This window comes from Vanessa tameamea, chromosome 17 (assembly GCF_037043105.1).
Source record: "Vanessa tameamea isolate UH-Manoa-2023 chromosome 17, ilVanTame1 primary haplotype, whole genome shotgun sequence".
Classification (NCBI taxonomy): Eukaryota; Metazoa; Arthropoda; class Insecta; order Lepidoptera; family Nymphalidae; genus Vanessa; species Vanessa tameamea.
In genome coordinates, this window is record NC_087325.1 from 862,593 (window position 1) to 881,019 (window position 18,427).

The window sequence follows — 18,427 nt, forward strand, 5'->3', positions numbered from 1 at the left end:
ACCACCACCGCTACGTGCAACGAGAAATAAAATTTTGAAAATCTGTTACGCGTAATTGTTCTGTCAGTTACACAAACACCCTACACACTAACCCATGTCTTTGCAAACGCTCCTTTGTTGAGAAACTATCATTTCCTTTGACAAGGTTCCATTTCATTCTGAACGCACACGAATAAAACCATAAACTGCTGCGGGAGTGCAACTACCAATAATAAGTATACAAAGTTCCAATTCATGATCGATCGTAGAGCAAAGAACACGAACATAATTAAGCGCTAAATTTTAAATATAAAGAATGATTACTAATTATAATGTTTTAAACAGCAATATTTATTTATGAGAAGGTTTTCATGAGAAGCTGGTGCGAGCGAACCGAGGCGGACTTACATGTGCATTGTGCTCTCGGCAGTTGCATTGCGGAAGGCGCAAACAGCGGATCTGGACACAACCCATACCCATTGTACTATGTGCTGACGAAGCTTCAACTGTTTTCTAATCAAAAAGCGATTTCTCGTCTACTAATCATTCCTTAGAACACTCTCATTATATTTAACAGTGGTATTCGCTCACTAGTTTTAGTTCATGTGTTTGTTAGTGACGTAGTATTAGATATATAGTATTAAGTCGCAGAATCAGCTCACTCGAATCCTTTTTATGTGAGTCGAAACAAAACAGTCAAGACAAAAAAACTAAAAAAAATATCGCCCTCAGCATAGCGAGTCACCGAGTGAGCCGATTCGGGCGACCACTCGAGCCAGCTCGAGGGCCCACAGGGGCCCGCCTCACCTCGGCCAGCACGCGCGCGCCGGCCAGCAGGCGCGCGCTGAGGCGCTGGTTGTCGTCGCGCAGCGCGCGCAGCCGCGCCGCGAACTCGTCGCGCTCGGCCTCGCGCTCGCCCGCCTGCTCCTCCACGAACTGCCGCGTGGCGCGCAGCTGCCGGTTGGCCGCCTCCAGCTGCGGGCGCGCCGGTTAGTGCTCATGTTCCTCGGCCCGAGCGCCGAGGCGGGAGTCGACCGGGACTTTGCTTTTAAAATTTATATCACAAACGAAAACTCTGTATTTTTAATACGGTTCCGTTCGAGTCGCTCCTCCCGAGTCCTGCCTCGCCATTTAAAAAAATATCACTATACGGTGCAGCAGACATCACCTACTGAAGAACTGAGACCATGTTATCGTGTGAATACATGGAAAAAACTAAATATAAATAAGTACTATCTATACACTATGTTATTACATACATACATATATACGTATGTTTATATCTGAAATAAAATTATAAAAGCAAGCTAGGAACGAAATTAACATAAACCGATCTAGCCTAATGTACCTTCTCACAGCAAACGCTGTGCAACGAGGGTTTATTTCCGTGATCCTGCGTGAGGCGTGTCGGAAATAATATAGATTATAATAATATACGGAACGATAATATCATGGTGCTTTCGTGATCGTGTAATATAAAATGAATCGCGGGGCACGAGGCGACATTACGAATACAATCATATTTGAAAGAAAGAAATTCAATTTAACGGCAAAAAGCTACATATCCTAGTGCGGATATGACAAGTCACCTGCTGCTGCAGGTCGTCCCGCTCGCGCAGCGCCAGGTCCAGGTCGTGCGCCGCGCGCGCCAGCTGCGAGCGCGGCGAGCTGGCGTCGTCCAGCGAGCGGCACGCGCCCGCGCACGCCGCCAGCGTGCCCGCGCCCGTGCCGTACCTGCGCACGCGCCGCGTGAGGGGCTGCGGGGAGCGGCGCCGCCCCTCGCCCCCTCTCGCTCGCACTCACCCCTCGGCGATCACGTCGGACGGGCCGCGCTCGGCCAGCAGCTGCGCGAGCCTCATGGCGGCGCTCTCGAGGTCGGTGCGCAGGGCGGCCTCGCGCTCGCAGCCCTCCGACAGCGCCTCCTCCAGGACCTGCGGTGCCAATGTATACGATATATTTTATGCGTCTAAGTCAAAATCTAAGGGGTAGCAGATCTGTTATTGCAAAGTGTTGAAATCGCGAGGACAACGTAATATTATTACCTTTTTCTGCAGCTCGCAGTTGTCGCATGTTTTCGTATTGTTATCCATCTCTTGCACGAGCTCCGTGATCTGTACCGCGCTTGACTCCAGCATGTTTGATTCTTGACGAACTCCTGCAATCGATCATCTCTTTTTTATAAAATTTTCTTTTTTCTATCAATACAAAATTTTAATGGAACAGAAATTTAACTTCCTTTGTTTTTTTTTTTTATTTTAAGTACTTGATATTTGAGTACATTTGATTGAACACTCAACAATATCCTATTATTTACATAAAAACTGTAACTCACTGCCAGTAGCGCATCGAGCAGACAGCTCGAGTAGCTCGTGCGCCTCATCCCTCAACCTCTTCAGAGAGTGTTCGAGTTCCCTCTTAATATCCGCACTGAGATCCCTCTGCTGTTGTAAGAAACCGACGACACCCTCCTCATCCAGAGACACAAGAATGGAGTCCAAGTCCGGCGCGAAGTGCACGTGCTTAGTACGTGACACGAGACTCGAGTTCAAGTCCGTTAAGTTCGGAGTTGACGGACGAGAATCTAGATCCAATGTTCTGGAACAGAGAATGATTTGATGGGAATTTAATTTAGGATTTTTCAATAACTTTATTAAAATGTATATGTGTAGGTATAGTTGTGTGCGTGTGTGTTTGTGTGTGTGTGTGTGTGTGTGTGTGTGTTTTCGTCTTATCATCACATCTGTACATTATTCGCACAAAATTATTAATTTTAAATGTGTTTGTAGGTGAGATCTAAAGATAGAATTTGCGTTCGTCTCCTTAATGCTATCTACATGTTAGGATGTTGCAGAAAATTAATAACCCGTCAGGCTGGCCGCCTGCCAAGTCCTATGCAACTCGTATAATGCAGGCTTTCCTAGAAACTCGGCGCAAGATATAACAAGAGTCAAGATGCAAGACAACTAATTTACATTTCAATAAATCTCTGTGATGTTTTGTATTGAAATCAAAACAAACCAAATATAGAAATGAGTTATTAAGTGCGACTGTACAGTGCATTTAACAATAACAAGCTAATAGAAGGGATAATTTGCCAAAATAAATATACGAGTTACCTGTACCTGGGTATCGTAAGAAGTTAACAAATAAATGAACCAATTTTGGTTTTCAAGTAACTCACTCGTTTACTTGTGATAACTTATTGAAATATAAATGTTTACTAACTGGTCCTGAACGGAGAGTTGTCCTAGCAGATGCGCCAGCACAGTCTTGTTGAGCTCGTCCTCTGCGCTGGCGCAGTACGCGACCAGCTGCGTGACAGCGCGCTGCAGCGTCACGGCTACGCGTTTCAGACCGTCCCTGAAAATTTTAATACATTTCATAAAGAGGTATATCGATGACTCGTATGTTGGATTACCACTATAATCCACTTTATTTACTTATTTATATTTTATTGCACATCACATTAAAATACTAGAACATAAGCAAAAGGAAATAATTGTGCGGTCTTCGATCGTTTATCTGTTACAGACAATTTTTATGGGAGAAGTAGTTTTATGTGCAAATTTTCTTATTTTTGTAAGACACCTATTAAAAGGAATTCTCTCTTAAGAGACGACTGACAAAGTTAAGCTTTAGCTGAGTACACATATAATACAAAACATCGTAAGTAACATACCTTTCCTTAGTGACCTCTTCTAGCTGTCTATTCTGATCAAAGCTGTTGTTTCGCCTTTGCCTCCGCTTGTCCGCCTCGCCGGGCGACAGCTCGTCGCGGACACTCGATAACTGTGAATAATTATATCCTTTTGTTACTTGGATTCGTACACACTTAGAATCGTTAACGACCAATAACTAATAATATAGATTTTAATACAAGACGAAACATACCAAAAACTTCCTCAGCATAACCATGTTGCGATTTTTACATCTTGACGATGATCGTAAATGATACTTATTCTATCATTTAGAACATCACCAAATCACTTCACAAATATCCCGATTTAACATCACACCCTTGACGTCATCACATAAGTGGCAAAAAACTTTCATAAAAGATTAAAATTTAAATAGAAATAAATAAGCTTCAGCTGTGACGCGTAATTAATAGTTATAATTAGAAAAAAGCTTTAAATCCTTCACTCTTAAGGTCAAGCACTTTAAGGTGGAGCAACCGGCTCTCTTGATGAGTGTAATTACTAGGACATTGAAATTAATAATTTAATTTGAAGACTATCTTACAAAGTGCACTTTTACCAAATGATGAGAATGATGAGAAAACCTGTCTGGTTTGTATGCGGGTCGAAACTACAACTAGAAATCTATAGAAATTTGTCCCGATATTGCTTAGCTTGGGTTATTATATAGAATAGTTTTATCTTAACGAAAGTCATGAGTTCAAATCCTTGTCGGGTTATCAGTTGAAATTCATTTAAATCATTCAAACTGATATCGACGATGGATACAAATATCGAATTAACAATGCATTTTTGTAATATATATCAAACGCAGAGCTTATACTACAAAATATATACTCTTGAAATTAAGTTTGTTTTTAACTGCACATGGGAACATTTTGAAAAATATTAACTTTCAATAGTTCAAATTAATTTAATTGACTCGTTCAAAGTGTCATTCGTTTAAGTACACCACAACCATAACATATTAAATTCATACATGACACTTAATATATTTATAGCCGAGTATAGGATATATCACACTAAAATCATACATGACAACAGCTTATGTATAGGAAAGCCATGACTTAACTGGCATTTAGTAGTTCTGGTATTCCATGAAATGATTCAACATAAAACCACAGGGAACAGACTTGAGGAAAACTTATTAGTTACAAAGTTATAAATAATTATAATAACTTGATTTACGTTCGTTTAAGTCCAACGTTGATGTACGTATGTAACAAATACTTATATATATATATTTCTTTTCATAACGCGTCATATTAAAATTAACTTTAGGAAATCACCATCTAACTCTTTAAAAGTATAAAGAATTCGTAAGATGTACAATGTAATAATCTCTTGAAGCGATAACATTTTCTTACAAGATTGAATTTAAATTAAAAAATATAATTACCATATATCAAATTTTGAAAATTCCAGTACTACGTTGGGTTATAATAGGTTGTTTACTTTATTTTAAGTTCTAGTTATAATAATATTTCGTACCAAGATACCAGAGTAACCGTTCCAATCACTTTGTGAGAAAATCGTTCTAAGATTATAGTTAAGAATTATCAGTAAATCTAAATAAAGGTATCTTAATCAGTTGTGTGTATTACTTGCATTTTCATCTAAATGATCAAACATTGCAATGTAATAATTAACATCTTGAAATAAATCTAGCATCTATATACATATGTTTTGGGTACTATTCATAACTATGGCATATTAGGTACTGCGTCCACTTACCGATAATATATACAAACTTTTACTACGTATATTTCAAAATTAATAACAGAGGAAAATAACAATTGATTTTGACAAATTATTAAGTGAGGGTAGTTACACAGAGTTTTATAATGACAATGAAAGTAGTATTGATGTTACTATTAAAAATTATTTGTAATTAAAGTTGGTTTATTGTTAAGATATATTTTTTAGAGGTTAAGATTTATACATGATTTATTTATATGAGATTTATACATAGAATACTTCCAGAAAACATCGAGTTGCCTGCTATAACATGCTGTTGTTTAGCATTACCAGTTTAGTACGTGTGGTTGACCCACATGTTGCCAATGAATTTTAAGGGGCGATTACATTAAACCGATTACGATTTTTGACATTTTGGAAAGCGTTTGGTTTTAGTAGCAATACAATATATTTTTCAAAGAGCATGATTAGTTAATTTTTAGTTTCTTATATTTCTCATGTCTTTAAATTGCAATTACGTCACCATAAAATAATTATAGGCTAAATGCAATTCGTACAGACATTTTATCTTCAACCAGCAGGAAACTCAAATACATAAACAAGTAACAAAATAAATCCAGCTGCGAACAGAAATAAAGTCAGTGGAAAAAACTGAATACCATGTGTGGCCCGTCATGCACTTTGTACTATAAACTGTGCCACGGCGCATTGTTACTTTAAGCTAATAACGCATCTGTCACCATTAAACAAGCGATAAAATCGTCTGCATAATTTTAGCAAACGATTAGAAATTTGGGTTAACATATGCGCATGTATCTTCGAGTTTTCTGTTACCAATAACAGTAAGGTTTAAAATAGTACCCACATGACATTTCCGTTGTTTTTTGATTCAATTACATGAATTTAGGTCATATATCGAGAATTTTAGGGGTTGTTTTCGAGTGCAGTGTCTTTAGGAGAGCGTAGCGATGATAGCTATATCACAGGAGATTTGGTTTGTGTTTAAAATAAACACGTGTAAATAAATGTAATGAAACAATGAGGAATTTTCTTTGAATATGGAAGATCAAGAACACTCGTACGAGAATGGAATGAATAATAAAAAATAGTTATATGTAATTTTTAAATAATATTTCAGATGGATTGAAATAAAATAACATCGAAAACATAAATATTCAATCCGTCTTGACATACTATTAACGCTACGTCTATGTTAAAGCCTATACAACCAACAAGAGGACGAAAGCCAAATAAATAACATTTGACATCAAATTGACGCGATATCGTTGTTCGAACGCTTGAATAATAATCTATGATATTCAATATTATGCATCTGCGAAAAAATTAAACGTTGACGAAACTATTATCGGAAATTTGGAAGTTGAATTAAAATAGATTTATGTAGTTAAGTATAAACTTAGTATTATAAATAAAGATAAGATTAATCAAGAACTGTTAGTAGTGCACAATATAGACCTACGTAGTACGTAAATCTTAGATTTGTTGATCTTCATTGCTTCTTCGATTGGAATAGACTACACACCCAAAAGCTCCACAGATTGACAAAATATAATTTCAATAAAATAATAAACCATTAAACGATTTTATTTTCAAATATTATAAATATGTTTCTAACGTAAAACGTATTTTGAAGGCCATTATTCAAAGTTATATGTAACTATTAAAAATAAATAAATTACAAATAACACAGGTACTTCATGTATTCAAATATAAGCAGCTCAATTTGATTTGTTTGATATTTGAAATCCGGTTCTAGCTAGTTCAGCCCCTCTTCCCCATACGTAATCAATAAACACCGAGGGGTACAGACTTCATGGGATCAAAATGCAGACGCTTTAGAATAATATAATGGGGAGATGAGAAAAGCGTGTTTGATAAATAGGAATAATTCGTTTGCGAAACTTTGTATATTAGACGAAATTCTAAAGATAATTTCAATGATCTTTTTGTAATTAAAAATAAACTTTTTTTATTTCCAGTGTTTCAGAGATTGGGAGCAGCGACCGTTTAAAGGGAATTGAGTTTGAGTGGTGCCAAGTTCTATGTTCGTAATACGTATTTTTATTTGTCTTTTTTTGCAATCGTGATTATTTTCAAGCAAGATAAAGATCTGTTTTACAAATAATTATATTCTATCGATATTACACTCATCAAGTTATTTACTATATCGGATAAGAATTTCAATTACTGAAATGTTACATGTAGTGATACCATTTGAGCACTGACTTTCATTGAATAAAACACCAGTAATACAACGCATGTGGTCACTAACAGTCACTAATATTTTTAGACGCCGCACTAATCATAACAGTGTTAATGAATAACGGTCAGCCTCTTCTCAACTTAACAAGCACTTATCACCGATTGTTTTATTGCATGTACATTATAGTCAAACAATATAACTAAACTGTTATCAAATTAGACCTTATGTATACGTCTATGAAGTAATAGGCTACTGAGCGTCGTTTCGTATTCGCGCGCACGCAGTGACGTCACGCGCACGAACGCGTTCGTCGCGAGCAACGGTCTGCGCCAAACTGAAGTTGTTTGTTTATAATACGGAATTGTATCCTCCTAGGCGGTTAGGAGTTGCAGCGATGTTATCTTTTTATGAGTGCATCTGTCATATATTTAGATGTGATTTCGTTTAAATAAGACATTTGTATGTATTTAAGCTTATTTGTATTATAAAAGAGTCATGGATAAAAAATATAAGATAATGAGATCATAATTCCTACTATGGTTATACGTTCGTGCTTGACATGTGGTTTTCGAATCAATGACAGCTAGCGATGATTGAATCATATAGAAAGTGTATTTAAACCGTTCTTTAAAGCTGTAACTTTTCATAAAATTTCAGAAACTAAAACAGTAAGTGGGTGGTACCTATACAGAAAGGCTTGCACAAAATACTACTTTAAATCTTATTCTACTGTGAAGAACTGGCAAGAAACTTAATAGTTAGTCTTTTTCAGAAATATATCGTAATATGTAACTGGCGTGATAAGAATACACTCTGAAAAAGACCATTGGTTGGTTGAACGAGACAAAAAACCGTTATTGCTATAGCATAATCTGTACAATGGTTATACTTAGAACATCTCGGATGTAGAATAAAGATAAACGCCATTGTAATCCAAGTTGATTTACGTGAGGAACATGAATTAATGTTAATAAGGATATACGTTAAACGATAACGGTCGTAGCTTTCGCCACAGAGACGTTGGCGAACCTGAAATATGAAACTAGGGACATTCGAGTCGTTTAGACTATTCTGATATAGAGGATTTACCTAGAACGATGAAGTGAACTGCTACAATTTCGACAACTAAAGTTAATTACTGCAATTGCGAAAACGTTACGAAGCAGGAATACAAGGAATACTAACTTATATTATTACACATCATTATATAAATGTAGTGCTATTTGTTCGAGGTTACGGAACCCAGTAAAAGTTGTTTTTTTTTTATTCTAGTAGATATTAGCTGAAAAATACCAAATTAAAAATTGCATATTTAAATAGCGCGCGAAAACGCTACTTTGACAATATGGCGCTGCAATAGGGTCGGTGACGTCACTTGCCTGTTTTGTAATGTGTGGCACATATAATCCACATACAGTAGACAAACGAGATTAACAAGCAAGTGACGTCATCATAAGCCCGACCAATCAGGAGCGTTATGTGTCACGTGACAAACGTTTAAAAAAATGCATTTTTATTTAAAGATTTTTGAATAAATTAATTATTATTTTCAAGTTTCGTTAGTAAATAACCATTTTTAAACTCGTAATATATACTGATTACAATAATTGACACTTTATTTTTCGCATTGTCAAATAGCCTATTACACAACTTAAATATTTGTTATGGAATTATTGGCACAAATTAATGGCGTTTGGACTAGAATATGGGTTTGAATTTAAACTTACTAACACAGTCTATACGATTGACGTAAACTAATAAATAATTCAGTTAGGTTGTAAGATTTAATTCTCAGAAGATCAATTGTTTTTGTTAACTATTTTTAACTTATAAAAGAATATTATCCCGAAAAACGAGACTCGTCAATTAGCGTCCAAATCCTTTGTACGAAATTCTTCGTACACTTTCGATTCGCTGTAGCAAAACATCCGGGCACATTATAAAAAGACGAACACACACGTCGTCTGCCATTTTACAGGGAATAATGTGAGGAGGGATCTACGCATCTTCCTTCTGATTTATAAGGGGGTAGGCGATACACTTTGATTATTTTAAATTGGGCTCAGAGTTAATTATCATTATATCCTTTGCCACTAAAATAATACATATATACGTACTGTTAAATATTATTTAACTAGACGTTGTTGCCGGTTAGGGTTCACATATTTTTCAGCACTAAATAAAGATATATTAATTTAAGACCATTTGGTATATCGATGACGATCCAAGCATATCTTTGAAATATCGTCGCGACAAAACATTGACGTATACATATTATGTGAATATGACCTCAATCGGAGTCGTGGAGAAGTTACGATCACTAACAGACGCACTAACTATTATATATTTATAACGATAACGAAGTCTTGTCAGTGAAATATATGTACGTACTTAGTTATTTAAAACGTTTACCGCGGAAGTCATTATTGCTAATAATATGTCAAAAAATATATTTATAAATAACATTATCCCGTTCTTATTTACACATCTAAACCGCAAAAACCGTAAGTTATCTTAGAGGGTTTAAGATCAACGCTTCATAAAATTTTAGAGTCTAATTATAACCGACGAACATCCTGTCGTAAGGGATAACCGATTCGCTACGTCTGCGACTGCATTTTTCTAATCACTAAACGAAGTGTTCATGTTCTTGACCTAAATTTATACAACGTTAAAATATATATAGAATGCAAAAGATCGAATCGAAACAGTTCACAATAAAGTTCTACATTTTTTTTTGCAATTTACTTATACAGGCAGACTGCCAAATGAGTTTCAGTAAGTGGTCACCTTCGTTTTTAGCACTGCTACATGTATAAACTACTTCTTACGATGTTGTTAAGATATAATATCACTCGTGGGTATGTAATTAGACTAACCCTTCAAGCCGGAAGGGCTGTAATAATAGAAAAAAATGAACAAAGTAGTATTTCCGTATGATGGTCGAACAGCTACCCGACAAGACCTACAAAGCCCTTTCACCGATAAACACAAAAATAAATCAAAACACGACCTGGAAAATGTCCTTAAAGACCTTTATAATTTAGTTTTTATTCAACATTATTTGAGGTTTATGTTTCACGTCGACAGTACAATTAACTTGAGGACTATTGAAGCGTCACTGTTTATGACGAAGGGTGTACACGTGTTCTCTACTGCGTCACGTGAGAACCATTGTCGCAACTACGCTAAGTGCTGTTCCGACATCCTGCTGTGGAGGACTCTTTAAAACTAAAAAGTATTTTCTATATAAGTAAATTTCTAAAGAAATGTCGCGAAATCGAATAAATATAAAATATCACAAACTATTACTTGTATTATGTCCATGTAATGGGTACTTCCTGCTTATTTAAACATAATTTTGATTACTGTGACTTCTACTTCTGTTCATTCACTAGGTCTAGAAATTTCAAACAAAAAATATTCATGTATCTGTTACTAAGCGAACATCTGCTACTTCGCAAAATTTAAAATCGTTCGTTCTTTCTTGAAAAGCGTTTGGATCAAGAATATACTCTCTGACAATATTGAATTAATAAGATATGTATCCCCAAAATAACGACATATGAACATACTTTAGCCGCCCTAAAACTGTTATTTATTTAAAACATGGAAAAAGAAAAATCTATGCATATAAGTACATACAAAAAATATCCTATTCGACCTTGGACACCTTATAAAAAGCTTTGTCTAATTCGAGACGCGACAAAGTTAAAACATATATAACAGAAGTGTGACGCTAAGATTCAACCTTTAAATTTTACTTTCATAAATATCTAACAACTAATCTCAGCTTTTAATACATTAACTCAACAGTAACTAGGAAGCGCATCCAACTGGGACGGAATGCGTCGAAAGATTCGAAGAAACGCGTAAACCTCGTTAAACATGCTGTAAACCGACAAATTTTATTCAGTATTGATGTTTTATCGACGAAAACGTCCGTCAGTTCAAAACAGAATATATATATATATAGGTAAGTGAGAATCGCCACATCTAATATTAGTTACTAGGTAATAAAACTGACGGAAAAAATATCTAAATTAAATCTGCTGCGCACTACAAGCTGCTACAAGCGCAACCTAAGTTGACCGGTCTGAAGTTAGGCTTTCGGACACGTTCGCGTAAGAAAACTTGCAACCACGCAATATGCATCTTTGCGTCGGCCCTAAGTCGCCGCCCTCGCTTTTGTTCTCAAAAAGCTATGAAATACATTAAGTATATCTAATAACAGAATCCTCTTTCGATTTGAAGCATTATTTGTTAAAATTATCGCACCCACCACGAGTAGGTGAAGATAAAATCTAGTCTAAAGTGCATAGATCGCACGAAATAGTATTTTCAAATATTATTCTCTTATAAAAAAAATACTTATTGGATTTAGTTTTAATATATCTTTTAGATAGCAGTTTTTAATATCTGGTCAGTATAAACACATGGCCACCATCAGCCATCATGTGACGCCCAGCAGTACATATGACGCGCTAAGTTATTTGACAGTATACTCTTGATAATAGGATCATCAAAAATTTTTAAAAGTTATTTCATAGTGTATATGCACGCAATACTTGCCGATGCCGTGTAAATGTTGCTGAATGTACATTGCCCTCTGCTTTCTTCGTTCCAAATTTAAGAGAGCGCGGGATTATCGAGGGTCTACTGCATAAATATTAAATCATATTGAATTCAACCTAGATCTCGAGTAGTATTACAAAATGCTCTGGTTTCCTTATGCTTTACTAAAAGCGATACTTAAAAGCACTCCATTCTATGCGATTCGAAGCATAAAATACCAATTAGTAGGTCATGCGCACGTAATAGAAGAGTAGGTAATACAGTCGTCAACATAATTTCATTTTGTATAAATCTTTTGTTTTTATATGATCAATTAATGTATAATTAATTTATCTATAATTTATTAATATTTAAAAGCACGAAACGATATCATTACGTTTTTATATATTAAATATCAATATACATTAGTACATCTGTTATTTAATTGACAGAAATGAGCGGCTAATGTGTTACTTGTCGGTTATTTGCAGTAAATTATATGATTATTAAAACTACACAAATGTTACGTTGGTAATATGAGAATCTAACAATATTATTAAACATGAATGTAGTGAAGTGGATTTCTGAATATTACAGTCTAAACAAATTTCGTGCCCGAGTGTACTGCAATTGAATGATTTTAAAATTATAATCATTATCTGGAGTGCCCTAATGCGTGGATCCCTTCTACGTGAGTAAACATGTGGCTACGGTAGGGTACGAGATAACGTATAAAGCGTTTTTATTTTTTTTAATACACTTATGATACAAATAAATTACGTAATCCCTTACGGAATCCAAACACCATAGATATCCCTAATAATCAACTGCTTTAGTTAATTTTAAATTTCATATGATAAATTGAACATAATTAACACACTTTTATATTGTGTAATTTAATTGTAATTGCTAGTAACGAAAACCTTCTCGGTAGAATCTACAATCCGAATTGTTTTCATTTCAGAAATTTAATACTATATTTTCTAATACTGGAGGTAAATTTAAAATAAATCATGTAAGTCAAGCTAAAAAAAAAACGGAATCGAAAGTAATTACTGTTCTTATTTCTTCAATTAAAACATATCATCGTATCACGCGTAATGCCGGCCACCCAGACGATCTAGCATTGGACAGATGTTGGTTTAATCCCATCACAGAGATCAACAGAAAATAGAAATGGCATGATTTATTGTTAACTTTCATACCCCTGCTAAAACTCACTTTAATAGGCTCTATACAAAAAAACCCTTCAGAGTTATATTCAACTTATCGTTAGTTTCAAAACACATTGCCACTTCTACGCTGTTATTAGCTCTATTATTTCAATGCACCGGGCGCAGCATCGCGACATTTGATTAGACGACGCGTAGTAAATACATGTTAGCGTATAATTAGACGCCTCGCAAGTTCAGTAACCCGCGCAGGCGCAGCTCTGAGTCTACGCCGCGACAGGTCCAGTAATCGTCAAAATTTTGCGAATAGCTTATATTATTTTGGAGGTTATTCATCCAAACACACTTGTTGGTAAAAATATGTATAGTGTTCCCATAAATGCGAATTTGAATTCATATAAGAAAATGATTCCTATAATAAATATTAAATTTATCAAATGTTTTTAAGGACATTTTTCAACTTCGATTCAGCCAGTATTTCTATATTTTTTTTTGAAATCGAAACCACCGTTTGTTCGTTCGTCCTTCTTACGCGGAACATAGAACCGACTTTTTTTGTATAGAAATAGATTATGCATCTAGGCGATTTATTGCACCGAAAATAGCACGGCAACAAAGTTACGAAAATAAACCTAATATATAAAATGTATTCAGAACCAAATCCATTCTAACAATTAATTTGCAACCTTTAATAATACAAAGTTATTTGTTAAAAAGAAATCAATATTCAATAGCATCGTCAGACGCCATCCAGATAAACGGTTTACTCACGTGAGGGGAATGCGAGGGTGGCGGTATTTATACCAACGCCATAGATTTACCACACGCATCTATAGTAACGGGCGGTGAATTGAGCCGTCAGTATTTACGAGTCGATCTGGTTTTATTGGTACAGACGCCATCTGATTGATCAAGTCACACGAATGGGTTAGAGTGTCAGATTCGTGAAAGTATTTTAACGCATATTTATATGTTTTGTAAACACACACTTGTGACATTTTAAATGTTTTATTTTTCATTTTAGTGAAATTGGCTTAGTAATGTTTCATCAAATCTATCAGAGAATTAGTTGATGCAATCACATTTAGTTACTACGTGAATTGATTCGTGACCATGTGAATGTAGGTCACGCAGGATTATCAAGTCAGGTCACAATGAAAAGTATCGTATAAACTGCCGTCGAGTTTAAGGAATTATTCATATTCGTAGTACAATTGATTACTACTACACTCAATGGGTGCATACCGAAGACTGGCAGCGCATCTAAGCAGAAATAACAGGACTATTGTCATGTAGTAAGCGTTGATAAAAAAATAATTATGACGAAATTAGGGGTACGGGCAAATGTGCCACCTGGTGATAAGTACCACCACCCGAAGACATTGGCGTCGTAGCAAATTTTAATCATTCCTTACAATTTCAATGCGGCACCGACCTTGGAAAATAAGTTATTATGTTTCTTGTATCTGTAGTTACACGGGCTCACTCAGCCTTCAAACGTTACACTAATTTAATTGCAACAAGTTCCACATACCTCGTTATCCTGAGGCTTCTCTGCGTATATGCGGTCGCGCAGCGCCACCAGCTCTAGCGGCCAACTTGACAGCTCCGCATCGGGGTCGGACAGCAATACCTGGAGAATATCATCCAATCAACGTTTTGTTTTTACATAAAACAGGCAGAGCATTGGGCATTTCATATCTGTTGACGTAAGTGTTCAAATAAACGTTAGAGTTTTAGTTTACGTTAATAATACTGAAATCTTGTATCATATGCCAATAATTCCACCCATTTATTATTTAAAAGAATGGATAATTACAATGTACTCCTCATAAATTACGCTAAGGCGATCAATCTCAAAGACTAGCTATTTATACAGAAGATATTAGAAAAGTGTGCAAACATAGGTGTTCTTTCTGTTCCCTCTACACAATTTGTAAGATATCAATCCGACGCAGTAAAGCAATCAGGCACAAAAGCAACGGCCTCACATGCTTTCTGAGGTAAGAGTTTAACACTGACAAATCCCTGCCTCTTAGAATTCTTCGGCCCGATTTTGAGCTATGGACTAGTTCCAAAGGAACCAAACAAATCTCGTTGCAATGGAATATTTGTTTAGCATCCGTTGTTAGTTCCCACCCCGATGAGTCTGTATGTGATGAGCCCAAATGTTGATGATATTTATAATCATAATTAAAACGTGTTAACTTTCAAAATGAAAGAAATGAAAACAAACGATATGACAGACCAATTAGGGCTGGCACATAAGCCGGGGTGACCAACCATTTGAACAGAACTTAAAAGGAAACTACATGCTTTTGAAAAATATAACATGACTATATTTGTATGGAAATGTTTACATAGATAGTCTACAATCACATTCAAGTCAAAAACACATTCATGACGAATGTGTTTTTGACTAAATGTTCTGTTAGTGTGAGTTCATTTTATACACACACACAAACGATCACAAATGTGCACGAGCACGCTCAATGGTTACAAGAGACTGGGAGTTAATTCTACTAACATTTAACGGTTATGATAGGTTCTCGATTCTATTCCAACCCAAGTTCGACTATTGCAAAATTAAACCTAAGCTTAATTATAACTTTTCAGTTATGATTTTATTTATATATCGAGTTTTTTTTAAATATCGAAATGGAAGGCCAAAAGGCAAATGGACGACCTGATGGTCGCGATCGCGCATAGAAATTGGCGACGTAAGAAATTTTAATCATTCCTTTACATCTGCACCATCAAACATTGGGGACTAAGGTATTACGTCTCTTGTAGCTGAAGCTACTCTACAATACAAAGTATTGCTGCTTGAATAAATAATACAGAATGTATTTATACAATCCCGATTAAATTCCGATCCAAGTTCGACCGAACCGAAACTTAATCGTTTTGTTGTAGAAAAGATTCGATTGCGGTAAAGTGAAACCTTTTTCAGAGAATTTCACACTGTTTTTGTTTTTTTTTTTTAATTATATACATTAAAGCTACATACAACTTTAAACTGAAAAGTCGAAGTCAAAGTCAAAAATCTTTATACAATATAGAAGTGTTTACACTTGCTTATTGATTGTCAAAAATCTACCACCGGTTCGGAATTTAACACCTCGGACCTGAGAAGAACCGGCGAAAGAAACTCAGCGGGACATTTTTTTTTTTTTCATTTTGCATGTACAATAATAATTATATTTTAGCTATTTGAAACAGCTAAAATATAATTAACATTTGGAAAGAACTGCGTCGTTATGAATACACTCTGTATAAAAATAACGATAGTTATATAAGGATTGCATCGCAAACATGGAAGGTGTTTATGATCATAGGCAGTTGTTAGAAGATCAAACGTTCGAGGGATTATATGTTTACTATTACATCATTTATAATCGTTTATGAGAAAATTATTGTGTTTGAATCACTTTTAAGAAAAATATTTTTAATAATCTAATTATATTAGGATAGCAAATCTTCATTTAATTTTGATTATGAAGCTAGAATATACAATATAATTTTATTAATAAGACTTGCTATAATAACAAGAAACATTTTGAACTTTAAAATAATTACAAGTATAAATTAGATTATAGTTTCTTATTGAAATATTCAGTACAAGCAATTGTATCAACAAAGGGAGATTTAACGCCGTCTACGAATTCCAATCTTTATGCTAAGCTGACCTGTCTTCGTTTTGTGTATGTTTTTTTGGGTTGTCCTTTGTAATTAAAGTTATATATCATTTATATTTAAATTTCTGCAAACATTTATTCTTTCTCATGTATATTGTATATATCTAATACTTTAATCTGTATTGACATTATTGTATATGTCTCTTTTAACATATAAGTTAAATACAGATACGGCCTGGTAACGAAGTAATTATATACAGTTGTGAGAACGTTCAGTACATGTACAGGGTTATCATTATCATTAAACTTTAAGAGGGCCGGATTATCTATCGGCAGGCAGGAATCGGCCTAGGAGCCCCGCATCGAGTAGGGACCTCTAGACAGGACGAAATATGAGAAATAAGTTATTAAAATTATTAATGAAATTGTCATAGATATATATATGTGCCCTAGTTGAATACACATGCCTTACCTTCGTAATATAGTAAAAACATCGTAATCGTAATAACATATAAAATTGTTAGATAATATATCTTTGAGGAAGTTAGTAATGTATGGGGGTTCCGAGACATGCATTGGCTAGAGACCTAATACGGTTAATCCGGTCGTGCTAATATCGATTTTATTTCACAAGATATACTAAGTAAAACATCGGTATTTACAATAATATCAGCCATCGATTCCACAATAAGATCCACTTATTCACTCACAAAACTTTAATTTCTTATTACAACAAAAGATATAATTGTCACTTATGTAAAAACAATCCAACTGAGTGCGTAAGGAATATATAAGTTAGTATAGATCGCTTGACCCCACCACCCTTATCAGCTGCCGATTGTTATGAAAACAAACAAATCAATTATAAATAATTGTGAACCTTAACGTCATAGAAATAAAGAAGTCGTTAATTATATTTACACGAACTAAGTTTTAGTGTTTGTTCTAATTAACAAATTAGTTTTGGCTAATATATTAATTTGTTAACGAGTTTATTTTGACGACCTCCGTGGTCGAGTAGTGTGTACACCGGTTTTCATGGGTACGCTACTCCGAGGTCCCGGGTTCGATTCCCGGCCGAGTCGATGTAGAAAAAAGTTCATTAGTTTTCTATGTTGTCTTGGGTCTGGGTGTTTGTGGTACCGTCATTGCTTCTGATTTTCCATAACACAAGTGCTTTAGCTACTTACATTGGGATCAGAGTAATGTATGTGATGTTGTCGAATATATATTTATATTTATTTATTATTCGATTATTGTTTATAAATAAAAACTTGAAATATTGTAATATACACGTGATATATCTGAACATATTACAGCGATTACCTTTTTTTTAGGGTTCCGTAACTAAAGGGTAAAACGGACCGTTACTAAGATTCCGCTGACCGTCCCTCCGTCTCTCTATCTATCACCAGGCTGTATCTCATGAACCGTGATAATTAGACACTTGGAATTTTTACTAAT

General features: G+C 35.1%; 1 protein-coding gene across 1 annotated transcript in view; it reads right to left on the reverse strand.

The window, feature by feature from the left end:
- Positions 1-18,427, reverse strand: part of LOC113394816 (golgin subfamily B member 1-like) — a 58,366-nt gene that overhangs the window by 27,213 nt on the left and 12,726 nt on the right. The window contains exons 8-16 of the mRNA XM_064217437.1: positions 14,860-14,958; positions 3,659-3,768; positions 3,205-3,339; positions 2,312-2,574; positions 2,022-2,134; positions 1,783-1,910; positions 1,569-1,713; positions 787-954; positions 388-438 (exon numbers count right to left, since the gene is read on the reverse strand). Coding sequence (XP_064073507.1) covers positions 388-438; positions 787-954; positions 1,569-1,713; positions 1,783-1,910; positions 2,022-2,134; positions 2,312-2,574; positions 3,205-3,339; positions 3,659-3,768; positions 14,860-14,958 — 1,212 coding nt within the window. The remainder of the gene's footprint in view (positions 1-387; positions 439-786; positions 955-1,568; positions 1,714-1,782; positions 1,911-2,021; positions 2,135-2,311; positions 2,575-3,204; positions 3,340-3,658; positions 3,769-14,859; positions 14,959-18,427) is intronic.